This window comes from Siphateles boraxobius, unplaced genomic scaffold (assembly GCF_051911475.1).
Source record: "Siphateles boraxobius isolate OS27281-9 unplaced genomic scaffold, OSU_SipBor_1 26, whole genome shotgun sequence".
In the NCBI taxonomy this organism is placed as follows: domain Eukaryota; kingdom Metazoa; phylum Chordata; class Actinopteri; order Cypriniformes; family Leuciscidae; genus Siphateles; species Siphateles boraxobius.
The window spans coordinates 10,833,218-10,857,743 of record NW_027508876.1 but is presented as its reverse complement, the minus strand read 5'-3'; the positions used below and the strand labels follow the sequence as shown (position 1 = coordinate 10,857,743).

The following is a 24,526-nucleotide window of genomic DNA, read 5'->3' as shown; positions in this document are numbered from 1 at the left end:
TTTGGATGTGACATTTGCAGTTAAAACTTGAAATATAAATTCTCAGAAAATGCATTTAATACCAATATATTGGAACGTCTGTTTATCCATAGGATACCCCCTTAAAAGAGTCCAGACATTAGAAAAATATCAGTCTACACATGGGTTTTATATTTAATATAAGGGAAATACACACGCATTCATGCGTGACAAAAAAATATTTAACTTTTAGGAGGCAACATATTTTTTTGTAATTCTGTGAATTACACAGTGCAAATCAAAAGTAATACTACCCACCGGATGCAGAAGGGTTGGCTCTCCACAGAACATAAAATATTCATTTTATTTTTCGTGTTCGAATTTATGAGGAAAAAACAATGTACGTGACAGTTCTCCGTTACGGACGCGACCGCTCTGAAGCGGCACTAAAAGACTGTTTTAAAACTTTCACAGAGACCTCAAACAGAAGACACAAAGCCTTTCTTTAAGTGAATTTCGATTTTTACTAATTGTATCTTAATTTTATTCAATGTTTCATCAAACAATTGCCTGTATTTAATAAATAAGAAGTAAATATAGCAGACAATAGATAATCACGACACGGAGGCGCCTGCGCTTGAACTGGAGCGCGTCTCATAAATTAACCGAAACTCAACGTAGGCTATAAGGTAGCCTAGCCTACTTCACAGACCCGGAAAATATATATACTGAAATGTCTACTTGTAAACAGAACAATTCAAAACGAAATAAAACTGACTACTCTCTGCTTATCTGTATGAAATGTGCATTTCTCTCTGGCGCATTCACTACTGCGAAGATCGCAAGTCAGCAACGTCAACTTCATCTTTATTAATAAACAATTAAAATGTCTCCTTTGCTATATTTGACATATTCATAATCATTGCTTTTGCCAGTTCTTTGTGACAGCTCTTAGTTGCTTTCCTTACATCATGTTACGTGAACGCGTAACCACTGCATCTAAAACATGATTGCGTGATGAGAACAAGAAAAATACCACCTAAACATAGCCTAACTGTTTAGAAAGTAAACACAGAACAAATGGAGTAGCCTATTGCGCATACGTCCATCTCGCGAATGTACAGTCTTCTTCTTCACCCATTAGCCGCTTTTCTACTGGCCAGCGCGAGCACAGAGGCCGAAATCATTTTACTCCTGTAAAAAATAACTTGGACACCACACGCAGCTATTGACTGACCACGAACAGGTAACTTAGCCTACTTGCATTTTTCATTCGTTAATGTCTCGCGGTCGTGGTGTTTTTTTTTTGTTGTTGTTGTTTTTTTACAATTAAAACTAAAAGTGTGTTGTAACGCAAGCGTAACTGAACATGTAATATAGTAAAATATTACTGAAAATTGATTAGTAATGCCTTACACTACTGCCTTACAGCAAAAAGTAATATGTTACTGTTACTGGGTGGTGATGGCGCAGTGGATAAGACACATGCCTTTGATGTGATGGACCCGGGTTCGAGTCCACTGTGCGACACCAATGTGTCCCTGAGCAAGACACTTAACCCCAGTTGCTCCAGAGGCGTGCAACCTCTGAAATATAGCAATTGTAAGTCGCTTTGGATAAAAGCGTCAGCTAAATGAATAAATGTAAATGTAATGCATTACTTTTGTAACGCGTTACTCCCAACACTGGTGGTAAGCAAATCACAACACACTGGCTTCATAGAACCCGGAAACCATCAGACCGTTTTTACAAGGAGGGACAGAGCAGTGTAGAATAAAGGTAAAATATATGAAAAATAATGCAATTTTTTATATACGAAGTATGAACACGTTACAGTGCACCCCACAAACACAATCAAGCCTTTGAAAAAAATGTGTTATCACCCCTTTAAATTATTGACAAATTGATAATTGATTATTTTAGTGGATATCCTAAATTTCTAACCCCATGCATTAAGTTATGCACCATTTGTGCTAAGAACACGAATGAGACCCCCAATTCTGTAAGGGTTTAAGGCTTCAACCTAGTTATTGTTCATATTTGCAAGATCAAAACTCAATTTCACTTTATTTTAATGGTCCCTTTAACACATTCTGTTGGCTATAAGTAACGTTGCACCTACATGTCTACTAACTCTCATTAGAGTGTTATTACAGTATTAGTAGACTGGTAGGGTTAGAGTAAGTTGACATGTAGTTGCAAAGTTACTTGTAGTCAGTAGAACGTCTGTTGGGGGACCAACACAAAGTGTTAGCAGATATTAAGCAGACAGTCTACTAATACTCTAATGAGAATTAGTTGACACTAATTGTAGTTAATACTAATAGTTAGTAGAATGTTTAAAATGAACCATCAAAATAAAGTGTTACCCAAAACTGTAATTTTAATATACGAGTAGTACATTTTTAATATGCTCTGCAGTAAAATGGGATTAAAGTCTATATAGTCAGCTTAGTGACAGAATGCAGGCAAAGCAGATCTCAGAGCTGACCATAGGACCTCATGCCAGAATGTGTGTGTGAGTGAGTGTTTGTGTGTGTGTGTGTGTGTGTGTGTGTGTGTGTGTGTGTGTGTGTGTGTGTGTGTGTGTGTGTGTGTGTGTGTGTGTGTGTGTGTGTGTAACGATCTGCCAACGTTAGCAATACATTTTTTTTTTTTTCAAAATAAGCTCTGTGGGGGAATTTGCCCAGCCTGCCTAAAAAAATACAGGTCCAAAAAGTGACCAAAGTTACTTTATATTGTCAAACATTTAAACTGGCTATATTGCTGATAGAAACTTTTGCCGTGTGTGTCAGAGTTCCAGTACCTGTCACTATTTGAGTCCAGTGACTTGCTCCTGCACATGACTATGGCAATCTCACACTTTGGGTTACCAGCACCTGCAATAAAAAAAAACAAAGAAAAATAAGATCTCACACACACACACACACACACACACACACACACACACACACACACACACACACACACACACACACACACACACACACACACACACACACACACACACACACACACACACACACACACACACACACACACACACACACACAGTTAAACAGTCTGCCAGACAAATGTATAGCTAAATATCATATTTAATATTTAAAGTAGGGAAAAAAAACTTGTAGGTGGTTGCCGAGATGTTATGCACAATATGCAGCTGTCAAGGTGTTCTTTTGTGTTAGTGTCTCTAGAGGGAGCACTTTCTCACACTCACATGCACTTTGCACATGCACTTCTGAGTGTAGCACTAGTTTCTGTTGTACATGAACTGCAGTTGCTAGCATGTGCATGCACTTACACACAAACACTGCAATGCTCAAAGCCCTTACAACAAAAATCATTCACAGACTGCCATAATGTACATCATGACTCAAAGCTGCTATAATTCACAGCAAAGTGAATCAAACACAGGCCTGAGGCCAATCTATGATCCAAGGGACGGACAGATGGGTGTGTTCCATGAACATTCTTTTCCTGTTTATTGTCCAGTTTTCTGACAAACGACATAAGGATAGCAGATCAACATGATACTGCCCCAATCAAAGGAGTAAAGGCTCAGTTTATTGAATGTATAAGAGGTGGGTGTGATAAGAGTCTGCAGGGAAAATCGTCCCACATTGGCACAAATAGTCTTTCCCTACCTGCATATGTCCATTTACAAGATATTAAGAATAAAATAAAAAACAATCCTGAAGGAGGGAATGGAGACGTTATGTCAGACGTGAATTGACGAATTGGGATATCACCGAAGAGCCAAATCACCTTAGAGTGTAAACTAAATGAGCCAATGGACATTGGCGTGCGAGATTTGTATCACAAACTCCGCCCCGTGAAGCAGGCATATAAGAAAGGGCAAGTGCAACGCACATTCAGGTTTTCGCTGAGGATGGGTTGGAACATCTCTTTCAGGAAACAGGGGTTTACAATAGTAACCTAGACGTTCCCTTACGGTTAATCATGTTCGACGTTACGTCAGACGTGAACTGACGAATTGGCAGTCCCTCCAGAAAAACGCGATTATGCGATCGCATGATTTAGTGCATAATCAGCCAAAGTCCGCATATTTATGCGGGGCTGCATTTTTTCAAATACGCCGCACTTTCGCTGCATAAATTGCCGATTTCCGCGCAAAATATGCGGGGCTTGCATGATTTCATAATCCCCACATTTTGATTGCAAAAAAGTCACACATATCTTAGCAGAAAGTTGAAAAATGTTGCGTTTGCTTCACACAAGAGCAGCCATTTCCCTCTGTTGCCATGGGAACGTTATGAAGTCATGTAATTACGCGACGTGAACATCATCGAAAAACTGTAAAACAGGAGCACACTTTATTTTTTTATTTTTTATTTATTCATTTTTACAGAAGTTGTAGCATATTCCTTTTGTAAAGCTACAGAACTTGTTTGACTCATCAATGTTTTGTAAGTTTGATGTTTACTTAAGTCTGAATTAAAACAAGATTGCTGAAATATTTCAGCACTTTCTGTGATGTAGTATGGTTGCTTATCATAGGAAGTAATAAGAAATGACTCTTTACATTAAGGTAGTAGCCTAGTGAGAACAGGGTGTTGGGGAATCACTTTTTTTTCTCTTTTTCATCAAACCGCAATTTTTGCAAGTTCTCGCAATTTTTGCAAGTTCCCGCAATTTCATCGCATAAAATTGCATAAATATCCCGCATATTCCATCGCATTTTTTAAGAAAACGGGCCGCATAATCAAGGATTTTTGCCCACAACAATCACAAAACAACTCCACCTTTTTCTGGAAGGACTGAATTGGGATCACTACCAAAGTGCCACTATTGCTGCCCCTTCCAGCCCTCCACAAAAGTCACCTGATCCCCCCCGCACCTAGTGGGGTGGAAGATGGGACAGGGCTTTACGCAGAGAAGGTCGATCACTGCTGTTCCTTCTGACCCTTACAGTGAGACTACTGGACAACACTGAGAAAGCGTGCTTTTCCCAAGCGGAAAGGAACGCTACGGAGACCACATCCTACCCATAGGGAGGTGTCATGAGGAAGTTACACAAATGGACTGGGCATTAGGGCAGTGCTAAATATGGAAGGCCTCTTGGGTAGCTCCGGCCTAGTTAGGGGGGAGTCAATACCGGCAGAGATGGCGGGCGAGTTGCGACATACAACGGAAGCGTAGACCTCCTTGATGATTAATGTACGCAGCGGCAGCAGTGCTGTCCGTAAGCACCAGTACGTGCTCGCCTAGTAGCAGCTGTTTGATGCGGCCCCACGCAACTCGAGGCAGACATTCTCTCGTGGGAACAAAGGCCGCCTCCATGACTTTCGTGAATACGCGAGGCGACAGGGCCAATTTTCTTTTCATAATATGTTGTTTCAGACTAGTGGAAAGAAAACATCAACATACTTTGTGTTTATTTTATTTATTTTTATCTGTACATTTCAAATACATTACATACCTTTAAAGACTGTTTTCTCAAAATGAGTATTCACTTTTGTACTGAGCCAGAAATCTAATTAAATTTAATTTAATATGTCAACGAAATTAAATAAGCATTTTGAAACTGGCTTTATCTAATGTTCAGATTTCTGTTCTGGAAATGTATGAAAATTGGTGCATGTTTAATTTAGATTTTGCTAATTTAAACTAAGCTTCCGTAAACTTGTAATACAAAAATGTTTGCAATTCTGATGTTATCAATCAACTAGGTTATGGTGATATCTATTATTTTTTTTAGCCTATTCACTTTTAACCTACAGTAGAAAAGAAATACCTGTTATGATATAACCATGGGAAATGAAAACAAAAACCCACAAACTCCCACAAGGTAAAATTTGGACACACTGACTCATGTGCTTTTATGGAAGCGAGCACTGGACAAGATGCTGAATCCACAATTCCACACATAACAGAGGCACACCTTAGATTCTGATACACGCACACCCTTGAAACAAACACTCAAGGTTCACAATTTCTGGAAAGACAAGTGTTTTTCCTAAGGAAGAGTTAGTCACAAGCCTGCATGCGTTTTTGTGTGTGGGTGTGTATGTATATGTGCTGGCAAGCAACGGCTCTTACTTTAGTAATTTGTTTGATGAAAACACAGGTTGTTTCTCAGGGTGTGATATGACAGACTTGTCCTTTCATGTCTGCAGGTTGTCCCCGTACAAGCAGCCAAACACGCGACCGTTAGCTCCATGGTGCATTCCATAAAGAACAGACTCCATTAAACAAACAAATCACGCAGGGCCTTCGTAATGCAGTGCTCTCTTAAATAAAACGATTAAGCACAGATGAGCTCCTGCAAGGAATTACACCACTCAGACAAGACCCTCTATCAAAAAGTTTGTTTCACACCTCACAGCTAATATCCTCCATGAACATGGCCGTTCTTTAGAAAAATAATCACAGTAGCTATTTTCCTATGCAAACAAAGTAAATGATTACACTCGGAAAAGAGCAGTAACAAGACTGTAAAGTTAATTACGCACACTGATTTTCTGAACCACTGCCTATAACTAGCTTTGGAAAATATGCCAGTTGGGAAAAATACCACTAATTTATGTTCCACTGTTCTTTTAGCCCTATTTAGATTAGATAAATGATTTTTCCCCCCCAAAAGTGTATGCACTGTACAGGAATAACAAATGCTTCTGTGATTGAGCTGGTAACTTCGGAAGATATATTTTATTATTGGTGCACAAAAATGTGCAGCTTACCAATATAACCCAAGTCTGCATGGGTGCTGCACTCAGATATTGATCTTAGAGTCAGACTATATGCTCAATGCAGGGATAACATATAAATCATGAAATAAAAGCTATCTGCAAGAGGATAAGAAGATATCTGAGAAGATAAGATAAGACTTTTGCTCAATTTATTTATTTAATATGAGCTAAAGCAACACAAATGCTGAATTTATTATTACAACTCAATTCCATTAAATTTACTCCACTTAAATATATAACTATTAAAGTTTACTTAATCCATTTGTGTTGGGACTACATTAAGCATTTTTGTAGCATTAACAAACTTTTGATTGCTTTAACATCTCTTGCTCTGCATAGGGGATCAGGAGAATAAATGTTGAAATAGTGTTTTTATAATGCGTTTGTTTTATGTGTAAATTCAAGTTAAGTTAAGTAAAAGGAGACGAATGTCAGTGTTTAATGTTCAGTTATGTTGACATTTAAAAGAGTTTCTGTTTTGATAATGCTTTTATAGTTATCATTGTGCTTAATTTTGTGTAACCACTTCGTCATTTTTGGTTTACCTCTAAGTAAATATAATATATTTTATAATAACTTGTATTTGTTTGAATGATATAACCCTTTCGAAAGGTACCACAGTTATATATTATAAACAGTTATTATGCTATAAACACAATATACTGGAATTTCAAGAATTCAGCTTGAAGATGATCAGGAAAACATAGCGAGGGAGTTTGTGTAACCTGCTGGAAAAGGGTGATCCTTATTTTCTCTAAGTCTCTCTCTCTTTCCTCTGACGCACACACAAACACACACCCGTGGCCGTCCTCTTGCCCCAGCTGCAATTATCAACTGAGTGTTTCACTTTTCTGGACTAAAGGCAGTTCTTTCGGAGTGTGACTCAGACGCTACAAACAGAGGTAAGACATATCGCTGCAATTCACATGCAACAGTCGAATTTCAATCATCAAAGCTGCGGGAAGCTCATAGTCTAAGGGTTCTGAGACGCTTAGTATCAGAGCTAAACAGGGGACAATCGTGAGGGTAACTTTAGAGAATCACCATTCAAAGTAAACACTGGTTTAAGAATACAGCAAACAAATGCCAGACAAATTGACAACAGATGATGAATTATGGCAATTACATATACTATGCTTTCAAATGTCAGTATTTAGATTTCTTTAGTTGGTTTTATGTAATTTTGATGTATCACTTTATTACTCTGTATTTATGTATTACTCTTGGCTGTCATGTATTAAGTCAAACCAAAGTCCTGCACACCGATCCTCAAAAGGATTTATGACAGGGAAGGTTAAGTTCAAAATAAACAATGACACAGAAGAATGTAGGTTTCAGGTATACATTATAAATTTGACTCAATGAAAGATGTGTTTCCAAAGAAAGCTCTTGTTTCTGTATGCCAGTGAGAAAGAAGAATGGAATGAGGGTTTACCTGTACAGTGTTAAACTGACAGGGTATAAGGGTGTAACAACCCCTGAGCTGCATAGTAGACAGAGGTAATTCAATAAGACTACAAATTCAGCCATGGATTAATGAATAAGAAAAGTGGATCACCTTTCAGACACTAGATCACAGACACACTTATTATGCAGAGAGGCTACAAAAAACGTCCTGTGTTAACGGTTAAACTGCAACTTTTGTAATTAAATGATACAAGGTACTATGTATACAAACATTTCATATTTCTACAAAATGGCCTGAAAAAGTATCTGGACACTTTTGCCACCCGTCAAAATGAAAGACAAATAACGGAATTTAAAGGGAACAAGGGAACAAAATAAGGGAACTTTTATAGCAAAATACTCCACAAAAAGTTTTATTTTGTTATTTGAAAAATAATAAAGTATAATATAGGCTTTAGCTATGACATTATGAAATATAACACGTTCATGTTCAGAAATGTTGTATGGCCAAAAAATGTTGTATGGTACTCTTCAAGTAACCAAAGCATTTTTTAGAAAAATTAATTGACTAAAATTTAATAGACAAAAACAAACAAAAAAAATCTGCACTAGGTAAAGATCTTCATTTAACAGCAGGTTTGCTGATCACCCAGACACACAAAATCCGATCTGCTCGGAACCCCTATTTAAAGAGCATGTGCTTAGCAGATTGGAAGGTACACTCAGTGCTATGTGCAACTCCAGATGAGCAGATGGCAAAAGTCAAGGATTTGCGGTTTTGAAATGCAAACGACTAGCAGTATGTTTTTCTGGAACCTTCACCTGAAAGCGTTCAGGGTTAAATAAACTCTCCCTCACTCCAAACAAACTATAGCAAATATACAAAGCTTATAATACATCCAAAGCTCAAGTGCTACAAAGCTGCCCATGGGCTTTTCTTTACATGCGCTACTGTATATGTTGAAATAAATAACAGCACTGCAAGCTGCTCGGATACTGTTGGCCAGCTAAAAAAGTTGCACACACGTGCAGGGAGTTTTCTGTCAAAAGTAGATGTCTCTGTGTTGAGTTGCGTATTATCTCAATCAAGACCCTCTGGAAAACTGAGAATGACGAAATGGAAGAAATTAGCAGTATGGTTTTTGTTGCAGAAAAAAATTTAGTCTTGCACACTTAGCTCATTTAAAATGTGCATATTGAAGGTACACGTGGATCAAGCAAACAAAATAACACTCAAGTTAGAGCGAAGCACAGATGACACTAAATTGACAGTTAAATGAAAGAAGAAATAAAAAAAGATAAAGAGTGCACAGACATCTAAAAATCTAATCAGATTTGTTAGGCTGTGCAGAGTCTAACGGCATTATTATTATGTGAGTTTTAAGGCGCTGAATCTTAAGATAACTGATAAACCCCATAATTCAGAATATTGTCACAAAAATTCGCTAAATGAAAGCTCATTGCCTTGTAATGCAGAAAAACACGTGACAACTTTTTTCATCAAGTAAAAATAATATGCACTGAAAGCAGATAAAATATATTATATTAGATAATGTGTTCAATAAAAATTATGAATTTATACATATATTTTCTAAAGTTACAAAATACAATTAGAAGTAAAAACCTGTTTGAACTCTAAAAGCAATGTCCAAAACAAATTCAAAGTAGGGAAGGAGGAAAGCTATTATTTCTTGTTTGGAGGTCTTAATTGTGATTTAAATTATGTTTAAAGCAATTATGTCTGGAAACAAACAGACGTGAGCAATTTCATACTTCTATCTCTACTATTCATTTATTTTTCACTTAGAAGAAAAATCAGCTTTCTAGCACTAACACAGCGAAATAAAGAGCAAAAGACTCACATTAGGTGTGTAAATGATTCTTTGGGTGGCATTTTATTATTCTTGTGTCACCATTTTGTGAATTATTATATACTGATACTCCCAGACTGAACATACATTGAAGTACTTGAGTATTGTTCTAAGATTGTAATTTTAAATGTAAATACATATACACACACATATATACATACATATATATATATATATATATATATATATATATATATATATATATATATAGTTACAGGTATATATATTATTATTTTTTTCTAAGAAGAAACATTTCAGACTGCAAAGTGTTTATCATATCATATTGTATCGTGAAGGTCCACTGTAAAAAATATTTTAAGTTGTAAGTAAAGATTATTTCAGACATTCTACTTAAAAATTTCTAAGTGAAAATTGTTTCAAAGTAAATCCTACACTAAATATTTTTTCCAGTGTACAATTTTTTCACATTTTCTCTGAGAGTGTATAAAGAACTAAATGAAATTATCACCATCAGCAATATTTACATTCGTCCTCTCTCTCTCTCTCTAGATCAAGATGGAACACCTTTTTGATAACGAACATGACTACCACTACCATGACCATAACAACAGTTCTAACCACAGTGACTATGACACGGATTATGAAATACACACAGTTTGCGACAAACAAGAGGTCCGGTCTTTTGCTGGGTTTTTTTTGCCAGTTGCCTACACACTAGCATTGATTCTGGGCCTGGCCGGAAATTCCCTGGTTGTTTTCGTTTACCTTTCCCACAAGCGCTTACGGACCCTGACAGACGTCTTCATCCTCAACCTGGCCTTCGCAGACCTCCTCCTGCTCCTCACGCTGCCCTTCTGGGCAGTAGATGCAGTAAACGGCTGGGAGATTGGTATAGCCGCCTGTAAGATCACCTCCGCCCTCTATTCCACCAACTTCAGCTGTAGCATTCTGCTGCTAGCCTGCATTAGCATAGACCGCTATCGTGCCCTAGCCAGAGGCTCCACCACAACGCATGCCCCAACCAGAAAAAAAGGCCGAAGGCAGAGGATGATCATGTGCCTACTGGTTTGGGGGCTCGCCATTGTCCTGGGATTGCCAGATATGGTGTTCTACACAGTGACGAACTCCAGCGGCCGTAATACCTGCCGGGCGGTTTACCCGCAAAGCATGGCACAGGCAACTAAGGCAACTATGGAAATTCTGGAAGTGTCTCTGAGCTTTCTTCTGCCTTTTCTGGTGATGATGTTCTGCTATTGCAGGGTGGGAGTAGCATTGAGTCAGGCTGCTACAGCGGGGGTACGCGGCGGGAGAAGATGGCGAGCGTTTCGGGTGTTAATAGCGGTAGTAGGGGTGTTTCTATTGACTCAGCTCCCGTATAATCTGGTAAAACTGGTCAGAGCCCTGGATGCGATCTTCATTTTAGTGACGGAATGTGAGCTGAGCAAAAGCCTGGACCGGGCCAATCAAATTACTGAGAGTCTGGCCCTAACGCATTGCTGCCTGAATCCCGTGCTCTACGTCTTTATCGGTTCGTCCTTTAAAATGCATGTTCTGAAGCTCGTCAAACGCTGTAGCCAGACAGGCAGAGGGTATCGGCATGGCAACGAGCAGCCCACTGTCGAGATCTCCCTTAAGTCAGGCACACAAGTCCACACTCACTCGTTGTCGGAAAATGAAGACACGAGTGCGTTCACCATATGACATGGCAATAACTATGAGGACTGACAACTATATACCAGGACTTAATATCTTAATGTAAAGGTGTTTAAGTAACTTTGACAATAACAGTCATGTATAATGTTCATTAAGTATAGTTCAGTTTTGTCCTAGTAGTTTTATACTCCATTTAATAGCGAACACAGGGCCTCAACTGTCCAGTGTCTGTAATATTTCTCTCCAGAAGTTATGACAAATGTTGTTGTATTAGTTTAAACCAGAATTGCAGGTAAAAACAAAAGGCTGTGTTGTCGCATTGTAGACTAATTAATCTGTGCAAAAGAATTTATGGCATATGTGCAAGCTTGAGCATACAGAGTATGTGCAGTTAGAAAAATCCAGCTGGGTGTGTACAGTATGCACATACTATGGTGATGATGAAATTTACATGTGCACTGTACGCATTCCCTAACGAACAAGTAAAAATCTAAGTCAAGTTACCATTAAGTATATAGCACTTTATACAATACAGATTGTTTAAAAGAAGTTTTTGCAGTGATAACAGGAAAATTATTAAATGACGCAAAGAGTTCATTTTGGCTGCACATGTAGCAGCTCTAAAAGAAAATAGTGTCATTGTTCAGCTGAAGTCAGTTAAGTGATGATTCAGTTCCATTGTAAAGATCATCAATTAATAAATCAGTTCATTTAATCTATAAAGCAATCCTGCAGAAAAACAGAAATAACGTCATCCAGCTCAGTTCACTTCTCATCCAATAGTGTCAGTGCAGTCAAATCAATAACATTGTTGAATATTAAGTGTCCCCAACTAAACAAGCCAGAGGCGACAGTGGCAAGGAACCCAAACTCCATCAGGTGGCAGAACGGAGAAACAAAACGTTAAGAGAAACCAGAGTTAGTTCTCCTCTGGCCAACGATCGAACACATTGTGATTATTATTCAAGCTTCATCACAAGTCAGAAATCAGATTGTGGATCAGCAGCATTCAAATATTTAATTCAGTTCCTTTTGCTTGAAGATCAGATTCATCACGGCTGTATTGAGACGAGGCTGGTCATATGTCTGTGCAGAGCACTTGTCTTGTTCTTTCAGATCAAATCATGATGTTCATCAGTAAACTTGCACGGAATCTGTACCTAAAGAATTCCACAGAACCTGTTGTTAACAAGCCTTGTGTGTTTATTAAATATTTTGTTTACTAATGGCACCTGCTAACAAAAATATATTCCACATAATTCCCACATCAGTGCAGAAAATGGGAAAAACAGTGCACAGATTCCATTTGGGAACATTTATCAGTTATTATATTGACTACTTATAGAAAGTGTATAGTGAACTCAGGGATCTTGTGTATTAAAAATACCCTGTTTCCAAGACGTTACATATTTGTAAAGTAATAATATATATCTCCAATTTAAATATATTTTTATATTAAAGCATACTTTATACACTTGGAGTTTTGCCGTTATATGCCAATTTTGAATTACGTATGTGATTTCATAAGTTTGTACAAAAACACAATACACAGACATACACAAGTCACATGTACAGAAGATTATGCTTTATGCACAAGATAGAAGCCACAGCATCTGATTCTGGTTGTAAGTGTGTGGCTTTGATGGAAAGTATGCGAATTAATGGCGAGGTTATTTTGACAGCACAGATGATATATGGAAAGCAGACTGGAAAAAGAGGTCCAGAACAATAAAAGTGGTCAATCATCATTTTATTTAAATGGGGGAGAAAAATAACTATATAAAAAAAGTAAAAGCCCAGAGAGAGGCATGGAGAGAGAAACTACACAGAGATTTTGGGCTTAATGAGCAAGATTTTAGACATAAACAGCCATATGTTTTACTTTTATGAATTATTAATGGCTAAATGAATAAATGTAATGTAAATGTAATGGCATCAGCCATAAAAGTAAAGGAATTTAAGAGACAATTAAATGAAAGTTTTTACATTTTGGTGAAATATTTTAAAAAGACAAAACTTTACAACACATGCACAAAAAACATGAACATGAATTAAAGGGTAACTAAACCCTAAAACAACTTTTTTTAGTTAATGATCTATAAGACTGGGGCTTTATTAGTGCTGTTCATTGATTCGAGGAAATGTTTTGAGATTTGGGTATAAAGTGTTTTAATTCTACAATATATGGTGTAAAACGTCTGAGTGCTGCCCTCTTTGAGTTGAACAGTGGCTACTGCAGTTGAATTTTCCTATTGGAAGTTGTTTCCCCACGTGACGTATAATGGCTCTGCAAACGGCTCACTACCCACGCCCCTGGCACGAGCTCACCACGCCCTTTACTAGCATCGTCGGCTTCGGGAGTTAAGACCGATAAGAGATGACCGATAAGAGATTGATAAGAGATGCTAATACAATGCTAAATCTTTAGCGATGTCCATTACGATGTCCAGCAATCGATTTAAATAGTACATTGTGTTTAATTTGTCATTTAATGAGACCTAATATATGTTGTTAGTGCAGAGAATTTTCACGTGAATAAATAAATCGATCCGACTATTCTACGCATGTAATTTTGTAATACTCACACTATATTATACAGCAGAGTATACAAAATAAATAGGAATGCCTGTTCCCATTTCCTAGTCCCCATAAAAGTCAGGGACAACGGATTAAGCAATAAAATTTGATAAGCCAACAACCTCCGTGTATTTAAAAAACAAAAGAACAGCTACAATACAGTGGCAGAACTTTTGCCAAGTGTGTCAGAGGTTCTGGGTTCTAGTCTGCACTAAGAAGTATAGTTGTTTTTTTTCCTCATCAAAACCGATTATGTTTATCAGTGGTTGTATATCAAGCAGGGACACATTTGTGTGCATTTTGTTTTGTGATTTCACTGGAACGAATAGAAAGTCTCTCCGCAACGGATTGAGGCTGTGAAGCCATGTGAAGACTGTGCGGGAGCAACAAGAGAACCACTGATCGCAACGGCAACAAGCACTTTGATCACTTTTGAGCGCTAGATCATCTCTTATTTAACAAATAAACTAAATTAATGCTCTGCTAGATTTAACTGGAGATGTTTTATTTATTTGTATTGGTACGTCCGTGCCGCAAGATGTTTCAAAAGTGGTGGGGACACAATCGACCCTGGCAAAAAGTGTTGGGGACATGTCCCACCCGCAAATTACGCCCATGTGTCAATCAATCCGCCACTACAGGTCTCAGGTGCCCTGCTCAGCCCCGCCCTCGGTTCACCCCCTCTGTCTACGCTGGCTCTGCCAGGGGTTGAGTTACACTTTAAGAAATTAAAGTAACATATTAGGAAAGTTATGCTGAGCAGCATAAGAATGATTTAACAGCTTATCTAGGGCGCAGATGGTGAGGAACTGGAAAAAGTAAATTCATTGGAAAAAGGCAAGAGACAAAAAACAAAGAATATCATGTAGGCCTCATAGGCCTCGTTTACACTGTCAGTGAAATGTGACCCAGTTCCGATTTTTTGCTCATATGCGACACAGATCAGATATGTTCTATGACCGTGTAAACATGAAAAAAACACATGCATTCGGATATTTCGAGATCGGTTTCAGGCCTCGTTCATATGTGGAAATAAATCAGATATGTGCCAATGCGACTGTCATGTAAACAGGCAGATCGGATTTTCTGAGGCATTAGGCTACGTCTCCACGGTTTAATGAGGAGAGCAATCCCGACGTGCATCTGCAAAGAGACGGATGGTGTCATCGGAGAGGAGTGTGGACACACGTTGACAAAATCAAATAAAAGGTTGGCTAGCTCATCCTTAAATTTCGGACTCACTGGTTCTCATTAAAGCCCGCCACGATCACATGAAAGTGCGTATCTACAGCACACATTTTATTTCTCGTGCCATTTACACCAAAAAAAGTTTTTGCGTGCATATGATACGTCGTTTTCGCGTGCATAAATGAATGAGGCATTAATATAGCGCCTTCAATAAGCAATGGTAATTTCAATAATATGCACTTTATGGCGTGTAATACGCACGCACTCCACACCCCTAATCCTACCCAAGGGGTTTAATGTCCGTATCATGCACGCAAAAACTATTTTTGGCGTATTAATGGTGCGAGAAATAAAATTAGTGGCATAGATGTGCACTTTCATGAGATCGTGTTGTATGTTCCCACCACTCCTGAGATCTCTCGCACACAATAACTGAAGCCTATGCGCTCACTGGCTGCAATGATGTCCCTTTTCGTCCTCCGCCTCAAAATCATGGTGATATTTGGCGAACTTCGCATATATTGCAGAGGTAGCATCAAGCATATTTCGTGTTCGTCCATCTGTGCAAGAACCCCCTTTAAGCATGCGCAATGTTTCAGATAGAATGGCAAGTGTAAACACATGAATCGGATATGGGTCACAATTGAAAGAACGTGTAAACGGACGGTCAAAAAAATCTAATATAGGCAACAAATCAGAATTGGGCATCAAGACCGGCAGTGTAAACGAGGCCATAGATGGAAAATTGTCAAAAATCTAAAGCCAAATCAAGTGATTCAGACCCAAATCAGGTGCCAATAACAATAACTAATGATTTGTCATGCAGACCACATAAAAAAACACATATTCAGCCTCACAGCTTTAGATATTGTAGTATTCATCATGATAAATATTTACATGTATGGATGTCTATGTTTGCAGGGGAGTGTGTCTCGTTCCACCAAAGCAAATGTCAAATGTGTTTGTGCGTGCTTTACAGTGTCAGGACATTCATAGCATGCTCAGGAGCTGTTACTCACTATAATGACAGTGTTTACTACAAATGACTAGATTTCTCCGTTTGTGAGTGGGTGGTCAGATGCAAGCATGACCTGAATGTGACACCCTGTAAGGGATGTAATGACACATGAAGCGGCTGCACAAAGTATCATTGTTTTGTTCAGAAACCCTTTTCAACTTTTAATTTGACAATTTTAAGAAAATCCAGCATTTCAACTTGAAACATTAAAGGGGTAGAACTGTTTTTTATTATTATTTTATAATGTTCTCTGAGGTCCACTTGTAAAATTAAGATTACGATTCTCTCATGGTTCTCAAAAGACAACTAAATAAAATAACATGTTATTTACTGAGTTTCTGACAAATTGTAAATTGCTACAGTGTATTTTAAAAATATTGAATTATTCTGTTTAATTAAATTCTGTTTAATTATACATTTTTTAAATCAGTTTAACTGAATTTGAACTTGCTTCATTATCGAGTAAATCAGCATTTTTGAACAAATCACTTTTTGTTCAATGACAAATACATGTTTTTAACTGTCACTTGGTGTAACGATGTAATGATACAATCGTTATTTAAAGCCGCATTCCGTAACTTTTTTGGGTTAAAAATTATCCAAAATAAATTTGAGCAAGTACATAACCAGCCAGTGTTCAAAACGATCTGCTTGCCTTAGCTCGATTCAAAACGTTTTGGTAAGGCTTCATTTTACAGTACGTGCACTTTCAATGTACTTACAGTGTTCTTCCCACAAAAGTAATGAATAGTGTAAGGTAACTACATGGGTTAAGTTAAGATTTAGGGGCAGGTTCAAGGGTTAGTACCTAGTTAGTGTCATTATTTTTTTTTCATCCTCATTTATATAGCGCTTTTAACAATGTAGATTGTTTCAAAGCAGCTTCACAGAGATAAACATATAATTTAAGGTAAAAGAGATTGGTTTGGTTTTATAGTGGTTCTTGAAAAATGTTTTTTCCAGCTAAAGTTAGTTTTGATTGATTCACTTCCGTCTAAATGATCATTTGTTATTAAATTAGGGGCCGCTAAGACGACACCGTTCTCTCTAAACAGACTTTAAACGTCAACCTGTGATAGACGCTGATGGCGTTCACTTGCGCATTAAGAATTGATTCTATAGTTATGTGCGTTTGAATATATGTGCGCAGGTTTGTAATTCCTTATAAACCGTGCCTAAACAAACTACTTGTCTTGTCTATAAATTTTGATGCAGAATTTTATTTTATCTTATCACTTTGGGTAGGTACGCGAACCGAAAAATTCCACAACGCTTTATCTGTAGAGTGGTACAGGGATCCTCCATAGGGAGAGGCTAGTTGGCACTTCAGCACTGCATTGTCATCAGGTCCAGGCGAAAGTCCTTCGTCAGATCTGGAAACGGCCTGGATCCGGCAGGCTGCGGGAAAACCTCGGGATATACAAAGACACTAAAATTAGCGTAGATGCCATTCTTCTTATGATGTAACGAGTACATCAGGATTTAAGGGAAGTGTTCCCAGTTCCGGCTGTCCTAATCTAAGCAGCCTAATATTGAATTATAGAAGTCTATAGAGTGTTATGTGAATGCTAGGTCAAAGAGATGTGTTTTTAGTCTAGCTTTGAACTGACAGACTGTGTCTGCTTCCCGGACAATGTTAGGAAGATTGTTCCAAAGTTTTGGTGCTAAATAGGAAAAGGATCTACGGCCAGCAGTCGATTTAGATATTCTAGGTATTATCAACTGGCCAGAACTTTGAGATCGCAATAGACGTGAAGGACTATAATGCGTTAAGAGCTCGCTCAAGTACTGGGGAGCTAAACCATTTAGTGCTTTGTAAGTAATCAGCAATATTTTAAAATGTATACGATGTTTAATAGGGAGCCAATGCAGTGTTGATAGAACCGAGCTAATATGGTCGTACTTCCTGGTTCTGGTAAGAACTCTAGCGGCTGCATTTTGAACTAGCTGTAGTTTGTTTATTAAGCGTGCAGAGCAACCACCCAGTAGAGCATTACAATAATCTAGCCTTGATGTCATGAACGCATGAACTAGTTCTTCCGCATTTGTCAATGAGAGCATATGACGTAATTTAGATATATAATTTTTAAGATGGAAAAATGCGGTTTTACAGACACTAGACACGTGACTTTCAAATGAAAGATTGATATCAAAGAGCACACCCAGGTTCCTAACGGACGACGAAGACTTAACAGAGCAGCCATCAAGTGTTAGACGGTATTCTAGGTTATTACGTGTGGAAGTTTTTTGTCCAATAAATTGGAATAAATAGATTCTCTGTTTTTTCAGAATTTAGTAGTAGGAAATTAGTAGTCATCCAATTTTTGATATCAACTATGCATTCCGATAATTTTGTGAATTGGTGAGTTCCGTTAGGTTTGGAAGAAATATAGAGCTGAGTATCATCAGCATAACAGTGAAAGCTAATTCCATGTTTCCTAATGATATCTCCTAAAGGTAGCATGTATAGAGTGAACAGCAGCGGTCCTAGTACTGAGCCTTGTGGTGCGCCATACTGAACTTGTGATCGATGAGATCTCTTCATTTAATGCTACAAACTGATAGCGGTCAGATAAATATGATTTAAACCATGCTAATGCAATTCCACTAATGCCAACATAGTTTTCTAGTCTATTTAAGAGAATGTTGTGGTCAATGGTGTCAAATGCAGCACGAAGATCAAGTAACACTAATAGAGAGATACAACCACGATCGGATGATAAGAGCAAATCATTTGTGACTCTAATGAGAGCTGTCTCAGTGCTATGGTGCAGTCTAAATCCTGACTGGAAATCCTCGCAGATACCATTTCTTTCAAGAAAGGAACACAGTTGTGAGGATACTGCCTTTTCTAGTATCTTTGACAGAAAAGGTAGATTTGAGATCGGCCTAATTCTGTAGGATCAAGTTGCATTTTTTTAACAAGCGGTTTAATCATAGCCAGCTTAAAGGTTTTTGGTACGTATCCTAGAGACAAAGACGAATTAATGATGTTAAGAAGAGGATCTATGACTTCTGGAAGCATCTCTTTCAGTAGTTTAGTCGGTATAGGGTCTAACATACATGTTGTCGATTTAGATGAATTAACGAGTTTGCAAAATTCTTCCTCTCCTATGGCAACAAATGAATCAAATTTTACCTCAGGGAGACTATAATGCACTCCCTGATGTGATGCTGTAGTAGACGGTGACATAGTCATAATTTTGTCCCTAATATTATCAATTTTATAAGCGAAGAAGTTCATAAAGTCATTACTGCTGTGTTTCTTGGAAACTTCTGGGCTTGAAGCTTTCTTTTTCGTTAGTGTAGCCACTTTTTCAAATAAATACCTTGGATTATGTTTATTTTCTTTTAATAGGGTTGAAAAATAAGCAGATCTAGCACCTTTTAAAGACTCTCTGTAAGCAATCGAGCTCTCCTTCCATGAATTCCGAAATACCTCTAGTTTTGTTTTACTACAATAAGTACATAGTATGTTCATGTGGAACAGGACTGTAAAACAAAGTACTACTAATGTTTTTAATTCCAAGGGTACTGGTGGATTTCCGCGGGAAATTCGAGCATGTCTTCGCGTCATTACGTCACATCTGTACACGTAAAGAAGGTGTCGCGGCTAGAAGGCTATATTGCGTGTGAGGATGTTGGAGGTGGAGATTTATAGTGCTTTTCTCACAGCACTTGATATAATTAAACTTAGCAATTTGATGGTGGATATAGAAAGGTTCAAACGACAATCACCAGTGACAACTGGAGATTCATCCGTTGTAAATTGCAAAAGACTTTGTTCAGAATTCGGAGTGGCTACAGAATAATAGAGACCGCAAGCGGGCCCATGCGAAAACAAGGATAATACCGGAAGGGCATTAAATGTAGTCACGCAATGCTGATGTTGTTAACATTTACAATTTGAGAACAAAGTATAATTTGCACGGTTTGACGTGATATGATAAGTGTGATGGATTTTTTAATGAGATAAAGATTAATTATGATACTAACCACAAAGATATGAATTATACTAACATCTCGTGATAAGTTCTAACACTTCCTTTGGTCCTATGTCTGAAGATGACTAAAACTTCCATTCCTGATTCTAACAATAAATCTAAATTGAGCTTACTTCCTTTTTCTTCTAGGATGTAGCAGACTAGAGATGCGCGGATGGGCTATTATTTCATCCGCAACCGCATCACAAGACTCATCATCCGTCCGCCATCCATCCGCACCAACGTTTTTGACCAATTTTCCCGCCCGCCATCCGCTGATACAAGGCGCTGATGATGACAGTCGCGAGACTAGAAGCCGCCCGCCACCCGCCCGAATTTAATTAAAATATTTTTTTTTGTTTCGTCATACGCCCGATCCGCGGTTTATCCGCGGAGTCCACGGCTATAACCGCCAACCACGCATCTCTATAGCAGACAATGTCTAACCTCCTAAACATTTGACTTAATATAACTTTGGTCAAAGGAACTTTTAAATTTGACTAACCGTTATATTGTGAAATGATTGATTGAAATACTAACCTCTCACAATGTTTTTGATGATACAGGATATTTTTGCTGATGTTACTAACAAAGGGTAATGAAAGGGGGGACTTGCTTTGACAATGTAACAAATCGTGATGATTGAGAGCGTGATATGTTAGTCATGATGATTCTGTTTTGAGATGTCTGGGTTTGAGAACTCGTGGTAATGTATCATGTCTATTCTATAAAAACTGTTGTATTCGTGTTTACTGATGGGATTCTCAATGGGATTTGTCTGAGATTCACCGGCCTTGCTTCTACTAGGGAGATTCTCTGAGAACTGCTCGAGAACTCTCCTGGCCGTGATTAAAGCATTTAAAGGACATTTGCTCAAGCCTGTCTGTTATTTTCTGCTGCGCAGCAGGTTCGTTTAGGGTAAGTTAGAAAACAAGTTAGAATTAATACAATGTAAACTCGGCTGTAGTCGACTGTAGACTCGCTGGAGTATAGGACTAGACGGATGCTGTAGTCGACTGTAGACTCGCTGAAGTTTAGGTAAAAGGCTGTAGTCGACTGTAGACTCACCGAAGTGTAAGTTAGAGTAGTTAGGTTTAGGGAAAAATCCACAACATAAGCGATCGTTAGATTTAATCGGTGCAATTAACTGCAATGCATTTTTTACCCTTAGTTGGTCAGAACAAAAGAGTATGTTACTAACTTGTTCAGATTACATTTTCCGGTGAAAATTCTTACTAAGGACTGCAGCTTTAAAGCGTCAAAAAAAGTTATCACTGGGATAGACATCAGTGTTAACATCAGAACTAGAAACGTTTATACCAGTACTTCTGTGATCATTTGAATTATTATAACATTAATTATGATACTGCGTGGTTGAAAAGACTGTTGGGGACCCAGTGTTTCATTCGGGGCTCCGGTGGATGAGGCTCTGGTCCATTCAGACAACATGACGACAGTAGCTTACATCCACCATCAGGGTGGTCTGCGCTCCCGCTGTATGTCGCAACTCGCACGCCATCTCCTCTTATGGAGTCAAAAGCATCTGGGTTCTGTGGAAGATCAGGGAGGACGAGGAGCAGGTCCTTTTGGTTGCGATCTCTGGAACCTGCACGTGTGGGTCCTGGACGGGACACGGAAGGTTTGAGTACCCTCCCACCTCACCCTGTCCACTAGACACACCTACGCTCTGAAGTGCAACCTCTTCGTCACCTGCTGTTCTTCTCGCCGAGAAGATCCCAGAAAATTGGAATGAAGGCTGTCTCCGTCCACCCTGAAGGTTTATGTGGCTGCGATCTCAGTGCATCACTGCCTTGTGGAGTCTACGGCAGCAGGACAGCATGACCTGGTCATCAGGTTCCTCAGTGGGACATATGCCCTCTTGTGACATCGCAGTTGTTTTATCTGCGCTGCAGAGCTCCCTTCAAGCCATTGCACTCAGTCGAGCTAAAGTTCCTCTCCACGAAGGTGGCGCTCCTGGTTGCCTTGGAACACTTAATTTTGTAAAATATAATAATAATAATAATATATATATATAATTCTATAACTTATGAGATGTAAATGATTAGATATAGTTAATAATAATAATAATAATAGTTGTTATTCACATTTTGAATTAATTTATTATTTTTATAAAATAATACACATTTTATTAAAATGTTGAAAACATTTCAGAAATAATATTTTTATTTTGTATATATATATATATATATATATATATATACACACACACATATATATATATATATATATATATATATATATATATATATATATATATATATAACATACAGTATAAATATAATATAAAATATATGTAGTGTTAATATAATTTATTCATTATCGTATATACACAGATACATTTACTTTTGTTAAGAATTTGATAATTGATCATTTTAATAATTTTGAATCCACCATATAATTTAATAAGAAACTAATTGGATTAAAGTTTTAACAGCCCTAATTTAGATGTAATATAAATTGATATTCCATACAGTAAATACATGTGTCTTCTGTTCTGCACTATGATGTCCTTCAATACCCCCTATCCCTTTTCTCCAGTTTTTTCCCTTTCCACAAATCAGTAACTACCACTCTCAAAAGAACCGCACTGTCTTCACCAATTAAGTCATGCTAGAGGCGTCAGCATGCACATGGAAACGCACTAAGCTGCACAGCTTCTCTGGCCTGTTTTTTCCAGTGATGATAAGGGTGGTCTGGAAGTCATTGCACACACGCACAAAGGAGTAAAGGAGCTGTGAAAAGTTGAAGTTCAAAGCCACCAGATATGCACAAAACTCACCATAGGCCTGGGAGCTACCAAAGGAAATTGTCTATCCCAAGAGAGAAAAGTGAAAAGAAGGAAAAGAGGAAAAAATGTGGGGGGAGAAAAACATTGGGAGGGCAGCTAGTTCAGCCTTTGCATTTTTGTGGCTTCGTGGATGTAGCGGAAGTCACAAAAGAAAAGGATATGAGAACGGTTAAATGGAAATAGAGGAGAAGGACAAAGGGTAAAGACGACAGCTGTCTGGTTCTGTTTTTTTGCTCATAGGGATGAGTTAATGTTTAAAACATTCAGAAGGTTAATTCAGAAAAGAATGACAGGAAGAGTGAAGAGTGCTGAGAGAAATTATGTTTGCACAACTAGCAATGACAAAAGACTGTACTGACCAATGGAATACATGGCATTAGGCGAGGATGAAATTTGTTTTGATGAAATTTGTAAACAGATTTCCTATAAAAGCTGGCAAATTGTTAAACCTCATGGGTAATTATGCGAGTCTTAAGACAGCGGCCCATTTGCCAACTCAAAACAAATTGGTAACGGTAGGTTTGGCGAACAGGATGGCCGAGGGACGTGAGAGAACGGCGCGAGGCCGGTGGTGCGATTGCGAATGAGCAACACCTGTGAACACACCGGTCTCGCATCTCTCACGGAGGAGCGGAAGCATAAAGGAGGAGCGACGACGTTGATGATTGAGAGAGGAACAGGCCTGTATTTTAGTTGAGTATTTGTGTTTTATTTTAGCCAGCAGTCGTCCGCGAGGGGCTGCTGGCCGTTATGTTTATTTTAGGTAAGCCAGCAGTCGTCCGCGAGGGGCTGCTGGCGGTATTTTAGTTTGGTTTGTTTTATTTTAATAAAGTTTATTTGAATGTTCGCCAGTTCCCGCCTCCTTCTTCCCTGAACATTGCTACACTGGTGCCGAAACCCGGGAAGAGGGAGGAACGCGCTGTCAGAGAGTCCTCGCCACTGTAGGGGATCCGCGGTGCCATCGAGCATGGTGCGCGAGTCGCCGCCGCTCGCCGTGGGCCGGAGCCTGCTGCCATCCGCAGTACGAGGGGAGGAGCAGGGAGCGGGGGACTCGCGGCCATGGACGCTCGAGGCGGTGCGCTGGAGTGAGTTGCCGGTGGAAAGGTCGAGCTCGCTGCCAGCCGCCTGGGAGTTGGAGGGGCAGCTGCCGTCCGGGAGGGAGAGGGGGAGTCGCCGCCGCTCGCCGTGGGCCGGAGCCTGCTGCCGTCCACCAGGAAAAGGGGAGGAGCAGGGAGCGGGGGACTCCTACCGTCTGCCCTAGAGCCCAAGGAGCCGTCGCCGTCCACCGGGTGGCGGAGGAGCGTCGAGCCGTCCACCGAGGGCTGCCCAGCGTCACCGCCAGGCACCGCGGAGATCGCCCAGCTGGTGGGGGACCAGATGGCAGCGCGTTG

At 38.9% G+C, this 24,526-nt stretch overlaps 2 protein-coding genes and 1 long non-coding RNA gene across 3 annotated transcripts in view; 2 read left to right on the top strand and 1 right to left on the bottom strand.

The window, feature by feature from the left end:
• The window catches only part of LOC143751720 (uncharacterized), a 286,935-nt gene that overhangs the window by 76,154 nt on the left and 186,255 nt on the right, over positions 1–24,526 (top strand). The window lies entirely within an intron of this gene.
• The window catches only part of acad11 (acyl-CoA dehydrogenase family, member 11), an 81,518-nt gene that overhangs the window by 32,317 nt on the left and 24,675 nt on the right, over positions 1–24,526 (bottom strand). Inside the window, exon 14 of the mRNA XM_077244352.1 lies at positions 2,765–2,837. Coding sequence (XP_077100467.1) covers positions 2,765–2,837 — 73 coding nt within the window. The remainder of the gene's footprint in view (positions 1–2,764; positions 2,838–24,526) is intronic.
• Positions 7,372–13,040, top strand: ackr4b (atypical chemokine receptor 4b). The gene is made up of 2 exons (XM_077244360.1): positions 7,372–7,570; positions 10,457–13,040. Exon 2 carries the CDS (start codon positions 10,463–10,465, stop codon positions 11,606–11,608), a length of 1,146 nt encoding a protein of 381 aa, XP_077100475.1. The 5' UTR covers positions 7,372–7,570; positions 10,457–10,462; the 3' UTR covers positions 11,609–13,040.